Here is an 18,988-nt window from a genome sequence, read left to right on the forward strand (position 1 = left end):
CAGGGTACACACTGGGAAACGTTTAAAAACATGGAAATTCTGGGGGGGAGGGAGGGAGGGCAGCGTCAGCATCACGGCTGTGGGGGCCCCGTCAGCACCAAGCCACGCTGGCCCGGTCAGCACCACGCCACGTCGGCCCGGTCAGCACCATGCCACGTCGGCCCGGTCAGCACCACACCACGTCGGCCCGGTCAGCACCACACCACGTCGGCCCGGTCAGCACCACACCACGTCGGCCCGGTCAGCACCACACCACGTTGGCCCGGTCAGCACCACACCACGTCGGCCCGGTCAGCACCACACCACGTCGGCCCGGTCAGCACCACACCACGTCGGCCCGGTCAGCACCACACCACGTCGGCCCGGTCAGCACCACACCACGTCGGCCCGGTCAGCACCACACCACGCTCACACCTCTCTGGTGATTTCACAAGGTTAGCGTGGGAAGAACCAAAACAAGGGCCATTCGGCATCCATGGAACCTGAACCACAGGGTAGCGCGCCAGCACCTCAAGATGGGGCTCTTTATGGTCCCGTTCAAATCACAAATTGAGTTGATGAGAGAACCAGCGGCGAAATGCAAGTGATGGGCACTAGAATGGACCCGATGAGTAGAGAAATCAAACATGAGATAGGCAACAAAATGGCGGCTGTTCGGGAAGCCGTATACGAATATGTACGTACTAGTAAAAGTACCTGTGTGTGTCCATGTCCGTGGCAGGGCTGTACCCTTTTTACCATTTGAGCTGTCATCAAATTTTCACCAGAGCTTTATTATGAGAATATGGAGAAGACAAATTAACAATTTTGTCAAAAGGTCAAAGGTCAGCATCACATCAAATCATAAATTTTCATGCGATTACAACAACAACAACATGCATTTTAAAAGCCATTTTCCCTGCTAGAGCGGGGGTTAGCCTTGCGGTCCCCATGACAATCTTCTCTATTTTGCCCTATTTTCTGCATCTCTCCTTGTTAACCCCCGTGCCCGCATTTCTTCTTCCACCCTCTTTAGCCAAGTCTTTCTCGGTCTTCCCCGTCCTCTACTTCCATTCTGCATTCATTTCCATCACTCTTCTCAACCAGTCACTTTCATCCTTCCTCAACACATGACCAAACGATCTCAACCTCTTCCTCTTCACAGCATCAATCACAGGCTCTATTCCCATCATCTTTCGCAATTCATCATTTGTCTTCCTCTCTCTCAACGATACTCCGCACATCCACCGAACCATTCGCATTTCCACCCTTTCCAGCCTTCGTTGCTGCTCTACGTTCATTACCCATGTCTCGCTCCCATAAATCATAACACTTCTCACACATGCAGCATACACCTTTCCCTTCAGCTTCAACGACACTCCCCTCCTCATCAGCACGCCACTCAGTTCCCGAAACCTCTTCCATGCACATCTCACTCTTGCAACCGTTGTCGAGTCTGATCCACCTTCTCCATTCAGCATGTCTCAGAGGTAGCAAAATGTATTCACACCTTCCAGCTTCATGCCGTCTCCAAGATCCAACTCAACATTTCCTCCCTCTGCAGCTCCCTCTGTGCACACCTTACATTTGAATGTAGCTGCCACACTGGTTAATGACCCTCAGGCCACTACATTTTTGATGAACCCACTCAGCGCACATTGTACATTGAATGGAGTTCACTCCGACACCCTTCATGCACACAGCACATTGCCACTTCCCAGTTCTTTCCACCTCAGCACATGCTTTACCACTTGCCATCACCTTCGTCTTTCCTATATTCACCTTCAGACCTTTTGTCTCCATACATTCCTTCCACTTGTTCATCTTTTCCTTCAGTCCATCCATACTTTCCGCAATCAACACCAGATCATCTGCATACAACAACTCCCACGGTAAACCGTCCTTTACGTTCTGAGCCAGCACCTCCATCACAGCTACAAATAGTAATGGACTTAGTACCGACCCCTGATGCACTCCCACCTTCACCTCAAACTCACCACTGTTCCCGTCCTTCGTCCTTACAGCTGTGCGCACTCTTTTGTACAATGCCATCACTACTCTGATCAACCATTCCTCCACTCCTAACTTCCTCAATGCCCATGTCAATACTTCATGTGGAACCCTATCGAATGCTTTCTCCAGATCAACAAACCCAAGAAACAACTTCTTCCTCTTCTCCATGTACTTCTCCTGCAACTGCCTCACAATAAAGAGCGCGTCTGTCGTTCCTCTTCCTGGCATAAATCCAAACTGCATTTCGTCGATCTTCACCTTCTTCCTTATCCTCCTCTCCAACACCCTTTCCAATACCTTCATTCCATGTTCCAATAACTTTATCGCTCGGTACGAGCCACACTCCGGAGGGTCACCTTTCCCCTTGTATAGAGGGACGAGGGTACTCGGTTCCCAATCCACTGGAATGCGGCCTTCTTTCACCACCAGATTATAGATCTCTGTCATTCTCTTCACACCCCAACTTCCTGCTGCCTTCAACATATCTCCCACAACTCCTGTCGGCCCTCCCGCTTTTCTACTCTTCATTGCTTTTATCGCTTCCTCAATTTCCTTCTCAGTTATCTTCTCTCCCGGTCCTAAAACTGGGTTACTCTCAATGTTGCCATCCCATTCATTCTCTGTATTCAACAGCATTTTCATATATCTTTTCCATCTTCCTTTAATTCCATCTGCGTCCACAACGATTTGTCCCTACATTCCATGTCCCAAACCTCAGAAACCGATCTCCACGTGGGGCATCAGACGTTTCTTCGTCATAAATGGAGTGATTTCCACCCTTGCTTCGATCGGGTTCCCCACCTTGAGTTTTGACGAGAGGGAGTGGGGTCCCCCACGGGGTACTTCGGGCTGTACCCTGCCCATATGTAGTTGTAATTGTCATGGTTCTCTTTTTGAGGCAATGTTTTTATGGCTGGATGCCCTTCCTGACGCCAACCCTTTTAGTCGCCTCTTACGACATGCAGGGATATGGTGTACCACTGTACCTATTCTAAACTGGGGTATACACCGGGTGTATGAGTAAACAACCCCGTAAATGTTCCATTTAAGATTTTTAAATAACATAGCATGCTTGATTAAACCTTATTAATAATTTTTATTTGACATGTGATTAGATTTTTAGGGTTCCCTCATTGTCAGCAACACTCGACCTAAACAAAGATAATGGAAATCTGATGCAACAAACCTGGGCATTGTATAGTTAGCAAAGGCCTGCAGGCCTGATGTCTTTGGCCCACCACAAAACCAAGATGGTGGCCATATTATTTTGTGTGGCTGCAATTGTGGGTGGAGTGAAGTGACAAATGTGGGTGTGGTGCGGCAGCTGTCTGACAAATGGATGCACATTTCAAAAATTGACGTCAAACAAGAACCACAACAATAGCAATAACAACCATGCGGACCTTTTGTAGACCTGTGATATGTCACAGGTAAAAGTTGTGGTGATTAGATTTTGGTGAATATCTGGATACAATAATTTTAAGTGATTCTTCACCAGTAAGTAATTGGCCAAATGCGATATATATAGCAGGATATAGCAAAGTTTTGACCAGATTCGGATGACATTTTGTGGACAGGTTGGTTGTGTGACAAGGACGAATTGATTTGATTTTGGTGAATATCTGGATACGATAATTTTTTAAATTTTCTAAGTGATTCTTCACCACTGAAAGATAGGGACAAAAACTATGTATAGCACGATGAATTAATAAAGTTGTGGATGAGTTGGGTAGGTGACGACAAGGCGATTGGATTTTGGTTAAGGTCCAAATGCATATCCGGCCTATCAGCAGGATACAAAACATAAACCGTTTGGATGAGTGGAGGTGTTCGCTCTACTGAGTGCTATTCGAGTTACCACCGCCAACAAAGGTGGTTGGAGGGTATGTTTTCACCCCTGCTTGGCTCTCTGTTTGAGAACAGGATATCTCAAAAGGTTGTGGACAGATTTGGCTGAAATTTGGTGAGAAGTTGAGTATGTGACAAGGATGTAATGATTAGATTCTGGTGAAGATCTGTATCTGCGAATTTTTCAAGCGATTCTTCACCATTGAGAGGGCAAAAAACGATATATAACATGACATATCAAGGTTGGAGACTATTCAGACGAAACTTGGACAGGTTGGGTGTGTGACAAGGAAGAATTGATTAAATTTTGGTGAGAATTCAAATCCGGATCCAGATCAGAGAATTTTAAAATGATTCTTCACCATTGAGTGATGGGGCTAAAACCAATGTAGAGCACGATATCTCAAAGTGATGGACGGATTTGGACTAAACTTGGTGGACAAGTTGGTTGTGTGACAGCGACACATACCGTCGATTCGATTTTTGGTGAAGATCCGATTCCGGATAAAAAAAAGATTTAAAATTTTTTTTATAGCGATTCACCATTGAGTAATAGGGACAAAAAAACAAACCGATATATAACATTATTCAAAAGGTTGTGGATGACTTGACAAAAGTTGGTGGATGAGTTGAGTAAGTGACAAGGACAAGCCAATTAAATTTTGTTTAAGGTGCTGATCCAGATATGATCTATCGGTGGGATACAAAACATAAACTGTTCAGCCTGGTAGATGTATACTCTCTACCGAGTGCTGTTATAGTTCCTTGTGTGGAAGAAGTTGTATCTGCTGTCTATTTTAATGCGTCCCAATTTTGGTGTGTCACCAGTCGCTCCCATAAATTCTTGCTGTTTGTGGAGCTTTTCCAATACATTGAGTTGTGGGAGATATTGAGCAAACGTGCAACCATTTAAATGTTATTGAAACGTTTTCACAAGGAACTTCAATGCAGGCTGAAGCCATTAAGCCCATCAAGCCTGCGCAATCCTGCCCATATTGATGGAACCTTCCATCCCCACTGTTTCTAGGTAACTATTTAATTCCAGTTTAAAGCAATCCACCGTCTGTTTCCACCATTCCACGGAGAGAATTCCATGCATTTTTTACTGAGTGAAAGATTTCCACGCCTTAATGTCGTCCTAAATCTCCACTAATATACACACGTGCTGTGGCTGACCTCTGGTCCTGTCACTATCTATTTGGCACTTCTCCTGTCTATGCCCTTCACAATATTAAACATCTCTTTCAGATCCCCTCGTCATTGCCTCATTTGCAACTTTGAACAGCTGTCTTTGGTTCCAAAGGATACCATGTGTAGTCTCGTCGTGTGTGCCTGTAGCAATGATCGATGTAAAGTAACAGGAAATATTTAACACAATTAAAAGCATTTTTAGATTATTATTGCATGTTAAGAAACAAAGAAAATACAATTAAATAATTTTTAAATCAGTTGATTGAAAGTTAATAAACATTATTTTTTTAAATGTCTTTTTTTTCTTTTTTTTTCCTTTCATGATGAAGCTGTTGAATTTTGATTGGTGGTCTCGTCACAATGTCACCTTTGCTGACAAGTGAGGTTTTGGTCTCGCTGGTCCAGCTGCTCAGTGCAATTTTTTATTTATCTAACCCTGATGTGAAGTAGGATGTGACAAATATTGTTGGTAGTTCAAAAAAATTTTTTTGGTCTCATTTCAGTGCTACGACTAATCCAGTCTGACCAATCAAACTACCCTTTTGTCCGTAAGCCGCCAATATTTGTGCGGGCTCAGCTATACAAGTACCATTATACAAGCATCCTAAAGAATGGGTAAGTTTGCACAATGTTTTGAATGGAAAAAGATCAGCAACCTTGCCATTGTCATAATCTCTTGTTTGTTTGTTTGCTCAGCTCGTTACCGCAAGCCTGGTGGTGGAGGGAGTGGGTGAACGAGTTCCACCCGACTGTGCATCTTCGCCAACCTCAGTTTGAGTTTCAGCTGGCAAAGCTTGGCTGTAAGGTAAGACGTAAGACATGCAGTAGACCAATAAATGCCAGAGTTAGGCCTTAACCAAATTTCCCCCTTTCTTACCTTAATCATTCTTTTCAACTGGCTTTGCACTCAAAAGTTGTGCGACTTGAGCTACTGATTCCTCTTTTCACTACTGCAAAGATTATATATTATTTGTAAATGGTTGTTATTCCCTTAATGGAGGCCAATAAGCTATGAAAATGTCCCCTTTTTTCATTCTTTCGACTGGCTTTAGTAAGATAGTAAAATTACTTGTTTGGATGAGTTATGGATGATAATGATATTTGGATGATGAAATTTGGATGTCGTTAACTGAAAATCATAAAATGCGACTTTTATCCCATGAAATAATTAATCATGTTTATGATTCTGATGTAAATGTTATCTGAGATAATGATGCTATATATACATATATTAAATGTAAGGAATGCACTGACCCGAGATGTGACATGACACTGATGTCATGCCCACAAATTATGCCGACACCACCTCCAAACTAGGATGGCGTCCATGTCATGCTCAGGTCTTTGCAGACTGAGATTTATGCCTATATGGTCATGAATAAATGAAAGCAGATCCGCCGATCCAGATCCACAACTGGTGTTGTTTATTTATTTGTACGTTTTTAATGCATCTTCTATTACATATGCGTCGTCTCTTCATCTGTGCTGACTCTTTCTCCTTCCCTGCTGCCCCTGCAATAAATCAAATGTGAATTATTTTATAAGTTTGTTCACATGAAATATCACCAGTATTTAAACAATAATGTTCAGGTCAGTAAATAATTATTCCCTGCCTCGTAAAACAGGTCGCACTTACGAGTTGACTTCATGGTGACCTTGACAGACATGTTGTACAAATCACATTTACACTCGAAGTGGTATCTCAGTCTTCCGACATTCCATGCCTCCTTCATGCGCTCCAAAATTGTAGCATTTCCAACCGCTTCTGCATACGCCAACAGAGTAGGGTAGCCTTTAGGAGTTGCCTGTGTGAGCTTCTGAGCTGGCGTCTCCGGGCCTTCACAGATGAAGCAATTGAGCGGAGGTGCAGGAATAATGTCTACGTCCATACTGCTAGCCTGTACTGCCCTACAAAGGAAAAAGCTAGGGTTAAAAAATTAGGGTAACAAAAGAAAAATACCTGTAACAGTTATTACAATTTATGTTACAATAAGGGAAAACAATAAAGGTCAGTGACCTTTCATAGTTTCAATTTTATAAATACCAGAATGTTTTACTTAAAAAACATTAAGGCTGCATATCTTGGGCAGTTTGCTGGAAACTTTCAGAAAAATGAAACGAAGGGGTATCTACCTAGAAGACGAATTGTAGACCAGAAAAGTTAATTTTTACCCAAAAAATGACAAAAAATTATTATTTTTTGCTCAAAATTGTGTAAACTTTTTAACATATTGATTTGTTTTAGGTATCACCATGTCAGATATTTTCTTAGCTTTAAAATGAGCCTACTTTGAATAATTTTGATGCTTCCTGTCGGATACTGTGACCCAGAATGTAAATACAGTGGAACCTCGACTTACGAGTGCCCCAACTTACGAGTTTTTCGAGATACGAGCCGTCACTCTGGCAGTTTATTGCTTTGAGATGCGAGCCGAGATCCGAGTTACGAGCTTTCGCCACCCGGTCACGTGGTTATCTTGCCGTTCAAGTACAGTATCTCTGTCGTATAGCGCTAATGATATATAACGCCGCCGATAATGATATGATAATTTATGATAATCTATGCAGCACGACGTGGTCCTCACGTCACACAAGGCGCCTTTGCCGGCGCAAAACGGCTCTCTCAGGGTCAAACTCGGTATCGTTTTGAGCGCACGGTTCAGACCTTCAAGAAAAAGTTTATTTTGTAAAAATCGAGCCACGCGTTCAAAAGATATGACCGGTTTTGTTCGCCGGCACGTCGGCGCTCGAATCGAATCGAGTTAAAACGAACACTGCCGTTGTCGGGTCCGTCTGAGACAACCACCGGGCCTAGAACGCTGGGACCGGTCTCGTTGGATAGGCCTGGATCAGATCTCGAAACGCTGGAAGCTGCACCTCTCTGTGATAATCTTGTGGACCATGACAAGAGATCGTGCGACACGTGGTTATCATGCCGTGCAAGTACAGTATCTCTGCCGTCAACTTGTTCAGAGTGCCGGCGATAGCTCGCCTTCTCTTTGTGGAAAACACGGTGAGATCCTTAACATCCAACAACTAATGGGACGCAAACGGGGCGCCCAGTTTAGCGGTACACACATTGATGAATCACCCTGCCTGTGATTCACCCATGACAGGTTATAGCTGGGTCGGGATTCAAACCCAGGCTGGACAGTTTAGACTTTAGAGTCAAGTGTGCGTACCTCCAGTCCAGGCCATCCTGCCAACTTGTATGCTGCATACAGGTGAAATATAAAGCGCGAGATATTTTTATATATACTGTATATTTAAAAAAAAATTGGTGTGGTTTTTGGCGGGCTGGAACGGATTAATAGCATTTCAATGCATTTCAATGGGGAAATTTGATTTGAGATACGAGCAATTTGAGTTACGAGCTCGGTCACGGAACGGATTAAACTCGTAAGTCAAGGTTCCACTGTATAAGAAAAATTTGATCTTAAAAAAGGTAATTGACCCCTGTTGACCCCTGTCACGGGTTCCCCTAGGGGACTTGAATTTAAACTTTTTGAAATGTGTTAGTGGACACCCTTACAAACACATTGGTGAAGAAATTTCTTGGTAAGGAATTTGTTCCCAAATTTTTGCAATATTCCCTGACTAACAAAAAGGAGAAGCGTTTGTCTGTCACCTGAAGAAGAAGCACCTCGAGCTTTAATGTAGCAGTTCCTGCTGTCATAGAATAATAAAAATGGTTCCGGTGAAAAGCTAATCAATTTACTTGGTTGGTTGGAAAGCTAATAACGTACACTACATGACCAAAAGTATGCGAACACCCCTTCTCATTTGTGGATTCGGCTGTTTCAGCCACACCCATTGCTGACAGTCACATATAAACAAGCGCACAGCCATGCAATCTCAATATACAAACATTGGCAGTAGAATGAGCCGTACTGAAGAGGTCAGTGACTTTCAACGTAGCACCGTCATAGGATGCCACCTTTCCAACAAGTGAGTTCATCAAATTTCTACCCTGCTAGAGCTGCCCCGGTCAAATGCAAGTGCTGTTAGTCCCCTACCGGTGTACACCGGAGGGGACTATAGGTTTGCACGCCGTCCCTCCGTCAGTCTGTCAGTCTGTCAGTCTGTCAGTCTGTCAGTCTGTCAGTCTGTCAGTCTGTCAGTCTGTCAGTCCGTCACGCAACGAACAGTTTTCCGGACTTTTTTCCGAAACGCTTAATGCTAATGATTTCAAACTTGGTACATGGTTTCCTCATGATAAGTTACAGATCAGGTTCGAACTTCACGACGTTTCGATCATTTTTGACAAAGTTATGGCACTTTGAACTTTGGGAATTCTGATAATTCTGATGATCCTTAACTCAGTGCCATTTAAAGTTTTAATTACCTTTAAAAAAGATTTTCTCTGCAATAATTGGACCGATTGAGATCAAAGTTTCACCATATGAGGGACTCGGTCTGTAGAATATTTTAATGGTAATTATGACGTCACAGGTCACGTTGTTCGGCCGCCATATTGTTTTTCGTGAAAACACGAAAACCCCTTTTTCTTTGCAACAGCTGAACAGATCGTGGCCAAACTTTGCAGGCAGAATCGCATACCCATGACAAACAAAAAAGTCAGTGAGCATGACGTTATGCGTCACATGGTTTCAGAGTTATGACGTTTTTAAGCATGAACCTTTAAAACCGAGCTCCTCCCTCATTTTTGATCCAATCAAGGGGAAACTTCACAGATCTGTTCAGCATGTCAAATGTACTTTTGGAATTTGCGATAGGGTGCGTGGTTTGGCAGATATTGTTAATTAAACGAAAAAATAAAATAAAATGGATATCTCTTGTTTATTCTAGAGTTCTCCTCAAGCCGCACCGCACGCCCTCAGCCTCGTCTCACGAACGTCAACAGCGCGACACAGCGCACGCTTTCCGGAGGGGCGGAGCCAAGCCGAACAACATATATACACATCGATCATTGATCGTGACCCGGAAAATATAATAAATTACTGATATTTAGCGACTCGAAAGGTTCTTTATCAACAACTTATTTTCACGTGCTTCTGCTGACCTGTCTGCAAGGTGTATACATCGAAGTCCCGAGTGCGAATCACAGGTGAGCCCGTCCTGAGGTAATTAGCGATTGGGAACGATTCAGAACCTGTGGATAAATAACCCTTGGTAATTTCCCCAACAGTTTTCCGGACGTCAGACTGCCGGTAGGGGACATGTATTGCAGCGCAATACTCAGAATGCTTGTTGTGACGTGGCAACGTCTAGGAGCAACAATAGCTCAGCCGCGAAGTGGTAGGCCATACAAGCTCACAGAACGGGACCGCCGCGTGCTGAAGCGCGTAACGCGTAAAAATAATCTGTCCTCAGTTGCAACACTCACTACCGTGTTCCATACTGCCTCTGGAAGCAAGGTCAGCACCTCCCATCTACTTTCTCAACAATCCTCTCCAATAAGTTCTGTCACTCAAGCTTTTGGGTCTCACTATCTGCCATGATCTTTCTTCGATCTGCCATGAAAACCACATTTCCAAGCTGGCCTCCAAAGCCAGTCGCCGACTGGGCATCCTCCGTCGTGCGAAGTCCTTCCTTGGCACACCTGAGCTCCTCACCACATACAAGGCTTTCATCCGCAGCTCGATGGAATACTGTTCCCCCCTCTGGGCCGGTGCTCCTGTCTCACACCTAGCTCGGCTTCACGCTGTTGAAGCCAAAGCTTTCAGAATCATTGGAATCTCCTGCAATGAAGCTAACTCCGAGGGCCTTTCTCTCACTCACCGCAGGCAGGTTGGTGGTCTTTCTGTCTTCGACCGACTCCTCTCCGGCCTTGCTCCCCCAGCTCTCTCTGTGCTCTGTCCCCCAAATATTCCTATAAGGTCGCACAAGATCTGCCAGCAACCCTCTTATGGTTAAACTGCCAAAATCTAGGCTCTCTGCTCACCTTCACTCTTTCATTCCCCTTTTCTCCCACCTCTGGAACAAACTCCCCCACTACCTTCAATCCCACTCCACCCTCCATGGCTCTAAAACAGCTGTTCACCACCATCTCTTATCTTCCCCCATCCAAAACCTTGATCTTTTCTACCCCCGCTAATTCACCCCAGATACACTTTTTCGAAATTCCAATTTCTTTCCTGGAAGTCCTTGCAGTGTCCATATGTTTTATACCTCTCCCACCTCCCCCCAAGCCCTCTCCCTCCCACAGTTCTCTCGATGCCCCTGCTCTCAAATGTTGTTTGTGTCCTTCCCCCTCTCCCCATCTTGTCTACAGCTCCCCTTATTTTGTGTTTTATGTGTCGGTTTGTGTCTGTTTGACGTTTTGTGTGACTAATGTTAGCTCTTTCACGAGCCTCGATCTTGTATACTAAAAAAAAAAAGAAAAAAAAAAAAGCACAACAACTGTTCATCGGGAGCTTCATGAAATGGGGTTTCGTGGCTGAGCAGCCGCACACAAGCCTTAGATCACCATGCGCAATGCCAGGCATCCGCTAGAGTGGTGTAAAGCTCGCCGCCATTGGACTCTGGAGCAGTGGAAACGCATTCTCGAGTGATGAATCGCGCTTCACCATCTGGCAGTCCGATGGACGAATCTGGGTTTGGCGGATGCCAGGAGAACGCTATCTAACCGAATGCATAGTGCCAACTCTAAAGTTTGGTGGAGGAGGAATAATGGTCTGGGGCCCCTTTCCTGTTTCAGCATGACAATGCCCCCGTGCACAAAGCGAGGTCAGAAATGGTTTGTTGAGATCAGTGTGGAAGAACTTGACTGGCCTGCACAGAGCCCTGACCTCAACCCCACCAAACACCTTTTGAATGAATTGGAACGCCGACTGCGATCCAGGCCTAATCGCCCAACATCAGTGCCCGACCTCACTATCATCAGTGCCGACCTCACTATCAACACGGTTTGCTCTTGTGGCTGAATGCAAGCAAATCACCACAGCAATGTTCCAACATCTAGTGGAAAGCCTTTCCAGAAGAGTGGAGGCTGTTATTGCAGCAAAGGAGTGAATGAATGAATATGGATGCCCATGATTTTGGAATGAGATGTTCGATGTGCTTGTGTCCACATACTTTTGGTTATGTAGTGTATTTAGTTGGAACAAATATTCGCATCCTTTTCATCATAAAGATGCCTGCTTTAAAAGCCCATCCCTCTGGGATTGAAGAAGAAGTGGGAATGGGAGCTTATTGCATCAGTTTCAACAGTAAAATTTACTATTAGTAAGGGAAACATATGAAAATCTGTTAACTAAATTGTTACCAAAAAATTTCTTCACCAATATGTTTGTAAAGGTGTGTAATAACATGTGTTAAAATGTTGAAGGCCAACTCCCGTGGGAAACCCAGAAAAAAAGCTGTTGAATTCGGGTACTGAAAAATTATTTTCGAGAATTTTTATTTTTTTGAATCGGCCCTTAAGTAACTTATGAGGGGTCAAATAAGGGTTTTTTACATGATTCTGAGTTGATTGTTAACATTTATATTTTCACCACAGACACTCCTTTGTGGAAAAATAATTTCTAAATATATCTCATTTTCTACTTTGCAGGACATGGAGTCTAGCAATATGGATGAAGACGTTACTTCCTGTGCTCAATTGCTTCATCTGTGCACGCTCGGATACACCAGCTGAAAGGCTCATACAGGCAACTCCAAAGGGATACTCAACTTTATTGAAACAAGCAGAAACTGTCGAAAATGTTACTGTTGTGGAACGTATGAAGGAGGCTCAAAAGGAAGGAAAACTGAGGTACCACCAGAAGTGTAAAAATGATCTGTACAACAACTTTGTTGCAACCACCAAGAAGTCAGCTCAAGCATCAAAGGCAGAGAAAGAGTCATCAAAGTTGAAGAGAAGACGCACTACTTGTGAGTTCAGTTCATCAACTGGCTGCAGTTCTAGAAGATCACAGTCAGTTGACCTCCTGTATAAGGATGTATGCATTCTTTGCAACCAACCAGGCCAGCTCTACAAAAATAATCCAGCACAAGCTAGAAAGAAATACAGAGTGCCAGATAATTTGACTGCAGATACACTGAAGGCAAGCTTGCTGAAGACAGCACGGAGTCGCGGGGATGACTGGGGCACTGTTGTCACTGGACGCCTGGAAGGGATCAACGACTTGGTAGCAGAAGAAACACTGTACCATTTGCGATGCAAACTTATGTTTGCGAGAGGTGACAGTTTGTCCAAGACTAATGAGGAAGGAAAAAGGAAGAGAGGACAGAGGAGTATTGATGAGGAGCGAGAGGCAGTTTTTATTGAATTCTGCGAATGGTTAGACTCAGAATTAGAGCATGGGGTAATGAACATGGACCAAGTCCATGAAAAGCTGCAGGAGTTTGATCAGTCACCAGAGAAGAGCCTTTCTTATTCAAAGCATTGGCTAAAGATAAAACTTCTAGAGAAATACGAAGACACCTTGTATTTCACAACACAGGAAAGAATGGCAGATGTACTCTGTCTCAAAGATGGCACCGACAATATTCTGCGAGAGCATCATGCTAATCTTGACCATGGAGATGAGAAGACTCAGATCATAAAGACGGCACTCAAGTTCATATCCAATGATATTGCCTTGATTGATTTAGGTCCAAAGTCATACCCCACCACACACAGTATGACTGACATCGATAGTCAGCTGACACTAGTTCCTGCAAGCCTTCAGATGTTCTTGAGACCGATTGTCAAGACAGACGAAAGAGTTGCCGTTTGGGGGCAGAATTTTATTAAGGCCTGTCGACCTCGGTCTGGAGTATTGCCACACCAAATGGGGCTTGCCATACTACTTGATCATAGATTTGGGTCAAAATGGATGCTCAACAAGTTCCACCGGCTGGGATACACTGAGTCTTACATGGAGACACAAAACTACAAATACTGCTTCCTTAATAGTAGGAGTGGAGATGATGTTCCAGATACTTCTGGCACTCTTGACACCATTGTGGAGGAAACAGATGAACAGATCAATGATGAGGTTGCGGTTGATGCTGCGCTTGAGGATCAATCAGTGATGACAGCCAAAGTGCCAGCCAGTGAAAGTGAATTGTCAAGTAATGATCAGGTGGTCTTTATGGAGGTTGGGGAAACAAACAATGCAGTCACTCAGTTTGTTGGAGACAATATAGATTTAAACATTGTCTCTATTCACGGAAACACTCCCTTTCACTCAATGGGTTGGATCGAAGTCACCTCTCCGGCACCACCTTTGCCAGATCCACAGACAACAGCAGCTTTCCCCCGGGTGAAGTTGAATGCACTCGACAAAGCTAAGATCCTGAGAGGAACTGAAGTAAAGATTATTCCATTTACGAACAGGAAACAGATAGGAACGAACGCGATCATGTTTCTCCCCCTCGCTGAGCTTTCCTCCTCCCTGGCTCATGATCAGCCACTCCTCACTCCAGGTGACACACTCTGGGCAGTGGGGTGGATGATCAAAGCCAACGATCCTGAGTTCCCACACTCCAACTGGAATGGCTGGATGAAGAGAATCCATGCTAATGATGCAAAGCAGAGCACACAGATCGAGTTCCTCCCAGTTATTGAAGGAGACCCTAATGACCTCAACACCATCTTCACCACTCTGAAAGAGTGCATACGGCGTGCTGGGGTCGCTATAGTGACCTTTGATCTTCCGATTTGGCTGAAGGCTGTGAATATAATAAAGCAGGCAAATCTACCCGTCATTCCAAGGTTGGGTGGTTTTCACCTGCTGAAGTCTTATCTTGGATCAATGGGTAACATCATGGAAGATTCTGGACTACTAGATGTGATCCAATTGATCTATCCTGGAAGTACGACAGCCAACCACATCATGGATGGAGGATGTTTTGACAAGGCAATCCGTGTTCACCTCCTCATCGATGCAGCCATCTATCAACACATCATGAAACTTGCCTTCACTGAGGAGGAGCGTGGTGACATGAAGACCTTCATGGAGAAGGTGGCTGATGGGAAGATGGGAGCCAGACACTCAGACCCAGTAGTGCCAGTGTTTGAGCAAAGGTTTGAAGAAACCTTCAAACGACTCGCAAAAGGAGGAAGAACACCTGCACTCTGGGTGGAGTACCACCACATGAGGAGCTATTGCAGTTCACGAGCTGTAATTGTCATGGAGATTGCAGCAACCGGCGATGCAGCTGCAAGAAGAATGGGGTCACGTGCATCTCGGCCTGTGGAGTCTGTAATGGCATTACATGCAGAAACTGCAGTCATGATGTTGTTGAGTCTGAAGAAGACATAGACAATGACTGTTGAAACTTCTGACATTGTGAATGAGAAATAACTCTTGAGTATTATATATGTATGTGAAATAAAAGCTACTTTGTGTGTAAATGTAAAAGTGAAAATATAAATGTTAACAATCAACTCAGAATCATGAAAAACCCTTATTTGACCCCTCATAAGTTACTTAAGAGCCGATTAAAAAAAAAAAAATTCTCGAAAATAATTTTTCGGTACCCGAATTCAACAGCTTTTTTTCTGGGTTTCCCACGGGAGTTGAACTTCAACATTTTAACACATGTTTTTACACACCTTTACAAACATATTGGTGAAGAAATTTTTTGGTAACAATTTAGTTAACAGATTTGTGAAATATCTCATAAAATGCCCTTACTATATTCCATGACAGTAGAACCCTTTAGAAGGACATGGAAGTAGCTCATGAATTTGTCTGTAATACTTATTGAAGCAATCGAGAAAAACATATAAAAGTAAACAGAAGGAGCACACAAACAACACCAACAACCACAACCACCATGACAACACCAACAACAGCAGCAACAACAACTACATGTTATCGTCGACCCTTTTTGACACTTTTCACTTCATTTTACATCCTCATTGAGATTCACAGATAGACATGCAATATGTTTGAAGTACAACATGCTGTCTTTTGATTCAACCCATCAGCAAAGTGAGGTGCCAGTGGAGCGAGCTGCATGCCTAATATGTTAAATTCTGGAGATTTACTCTTTAAAACAAAGATTGAAATTGTGTGTTCAGAAATTCTACAGTGGACTGTGAACTGTTGAGATTGCGTTTTTAGGATTAGAATGTAAGAAGCTGGGATTAGAGTGTAAGAATCTATTGGCAGTCTGTGGCACCTGCATTATCTATCTATAATTCCAGTAATCTCTGTGTGTCTGTGTGTCTGTGTGTCTGTGACCGCTGTTTCTCGACAACCACGGGTCCGATATACTTTAAACTTGCCAGGTATATTGCTGGGGACCCGAGGATGTGCCTTTTCAAGGTTTTAAATTAATCGGACAAGTACTTACCGAGCTATGGCGATTTAGCCGTTCGCCGTTCGCTTTGGCGTTGCGAATGGACCAAACCATTCATGTAAATAGAGGGGGGGGGGGGGGGGGTTCTGTGGTCGTTCGCTTTGGCTTTGCGAATGGACCAAACCATTCATGTAAATAGAGGGGGGGGGTTCTGTGGTCGTTCGCTTTGGCTTTGCGAATGGACCAAACCATTCATGTAAATAGAGGGGGGGGGTTCTGTGGTCGTTGCGAATGGACCAAACCATTCACATCGAATCATCGAATCACATCGAATGGACCAAACCGTTCGCTTTGGACCAAACCATTGCATGTAAATAGAGGGGGGGGGGGTTCTGTGGTCGTTGCGAATGGACCAAACCATTCATGTAAATAGAGGGGGGGGGGGGGTTCTGTGGTCGTTACTGCCACGTGGTTTCAAAGTTTTTTTTTGTTGTTGTTGTTTGCACGCATGTTTTTTTGCACCCACGTACGGGCACGCCCTAGGATGTTTACACACACACACCCCTACACAATTTTTTTTTTTTTTTTTTTTTTTGGCAAGGAACGGGCACCCACGTACGGGCACGTCCTAGCTTATATATAGTACGGGCATGCCCTAGTCTATCTATAATTCCAGTAATCTCTGTGTGTGTGTCTGTGTGTGTGTCTGTGTGTATGCGACCGCTGTTTCTCGACAACTACCGGTCCGATATACTTGAAACTTGCCAGGTATATTGCTGGGGACCCGAGGATGTGCCTTTTCAAGGTTTAATATTAATCGGACAAGTAGTTACCGAGCTATGGCGATTTCTTTACCAAACTCCGCAAGCCGTTCGCTTTGGACCAAACCATTTCATGTAAATAGAGGGGGGGGGGGGGGATTGTCACCGTACTCGCAAGCCGTTCGCTTTGGACCAAACCATTTCATGTAAATAGAGGGGGGGGGGATTGTCACCGTACTCGCAAGCCGTTCGCTTTGGCTTTGCGAATGGACCCAACCATTTCATGTAAATAGAGGGGGGGGATATAATTTTAGATATATATATAGTACGGGCATGCCCTAGTATAAATAATCACGTTTATGTCATGGACATTAAACAGCAGCTTGTGATTGCTATTGCTAGCAATGATCGTGTTCTTAAGAAGCAAATGTATTTGGCATTTGCTGATAGTTTTGGACTTTTTGGATCTTTTTGTGGGGTGGTGAATGAGGGGTTTCAATGATAAAGGAAGTTGGAAATCAGAAACCAGGTCTTTAATTTTGTTTTCTTTTCTTTTCTTTTCGTTCTCCCCCGTGTGTGCTTTCCTAGGGTTCCCCACCTGCTGACACACCTTCGACCAGTCAGTTGCACCAGACCGTGACCCTGATCGGCCGTGTGATACGCTCAATTCCCCCACACCATCTCACCACTGCACTGTGCCTCATCGCTTTGCTATCCATCCTCGTTCAGCGGTTTACCACACCCAGTCGCACCTTTAAAGGGAGGCCAGTGGAAGCACATAAGAACCGGCGGGGGAAAGCCGGAAAGGGAAGGAAACAAGAATAAGGCAAAAACAGTAGCAGATTGATGAAGGGGAGTGTTAATAACATTTTTTTTTTTTTAAATAATCTGGCGTGGGGTTTAATCTGGCTGCAAGAATAGCACTTGTTTTTCGTTTTTGTTTTTTTCCTTTACATTTTCTGCCTTCTCATTGGCTAATGGATAATGTTTAATTTTGCTACCCAATCATGGGAAACGATTAGGTTTTTTTTTTTTTTTTTGACATGAATTTCTAATCGTGAGGAATTCGTTGTCGAGTCCTGCTCTCTCTATAATGGTAATTGAAGGATAGAGTTGGTGGGTGGGAATGCGGGTGAGGGCAGGGCAGTGGATGATATGACTAGTTTCTTATTTGCATGACTTTGCAATAAACTTGGATTGCTTTGGGCTGGCTGTGCTATATGTCCTCCTTGAAGGAAGTGAAAAGCTAAGGGAGGCTGAGTTGTTAAAGAAACAAGGTGTTTTCTTGTTTTCAAGTACAACGGTCATTCTGCAGCAGAATGCAAATGCATCTTCTGGAATCTGCATGAATACATGGATACATGCAAAGGTAAAATGGTTCTTTTTTAAAAATGTCCATTTGGGTAATTGTCTTCTGTAACTTGTTGAGAAAGGACTTAAAATGAGCTGGGGAAAACTGTATTTGGAAGTAATCCCTCATGTGGTCAGATATTCTGATGTATTGTCACTAAACTGATATCAGTATTAACTCCTTTGGAAAGGTGTTGATAGCAGTAAAAATTTAAACTTTATTTGATTGTGCATTCCCCATTTCATTGGACTTGCAGTAGATACTTGCACTTCATATGCGGCTTGTGGCTGCTGGATGCAACATTACTGAGAGTGTGCTTATGCAATGCTCCCTGTAGGTTAGAGCAGGAATTTTTGTAATTTGTTTGGAGTGGCGGAGATAGCTCGCCTGTCCTTCACGAAGGGCACTGAAGGATCACTTATCATCCACCAACCAATGCTGGCAGATGAGACGCCAAGTTTGACATCCATCCGACACACATTGAAGAATCACCCTGTGTGTGAAATACCAGGATGACGGTTCATAGCTGTTTCAGGATTCAAACCCAGACCAGACAACTTAGAGGTGAGTGTGTGTGCATACTGTTCACCCATCCTGCCAGCATATTTTTTTTATAAACAGGAATTTAATTCCTACGTGGGGCTAA

General features: G+C 43.9%; 1 protein-coding gene across 1 annotated transcript in view; it reads left to right on the top strand.

The window, feature by feature from the left end:
• LMF2 (lipase maturation factor 2) overlaps positions 1 to 18,562 on the top strand; it is a 65,630-nt gene extending 47,068 nt beyond the window's left edge. Inside the window, exons 12-14 of the mRNA XM_068122189.2 lie at positions 5,535 to 5,646; positions 5,728 to 5,836; positions 17,580 to 18,562. Of these exons, the coding sequence (XP_067978290.2) occupies positions 5,535 to 5,646; positions 5,728 to 5,836; positions 17,580 to 17,816 (458 nt within the window). The 3' untranslated portion in view covers positions 17,817 to 18,562. The remainder of the gene's footprint in view (positions 1 to 5,534; positions 5,647 to 5,727; positions 5,837 to 17,579) is intronic.
• The last annotated feature ends 426 nt before the right edge of the window (positions 18,563 to 18,988 follow it).

This window comes from Myxine glutinosa, chromosome 7 (assembly GCF_964187855.1).
Source record: "Myxine glutinosa chromosome 7, kmMyxGlut1.1, whole genome shotgun sequence".
Taxonomy (NCBI): Eukaryota; Metazoa; Chordata; class Myxini; order Myxiniformes; family Myxinidae; genus Myxine; species Myxine glutinosa.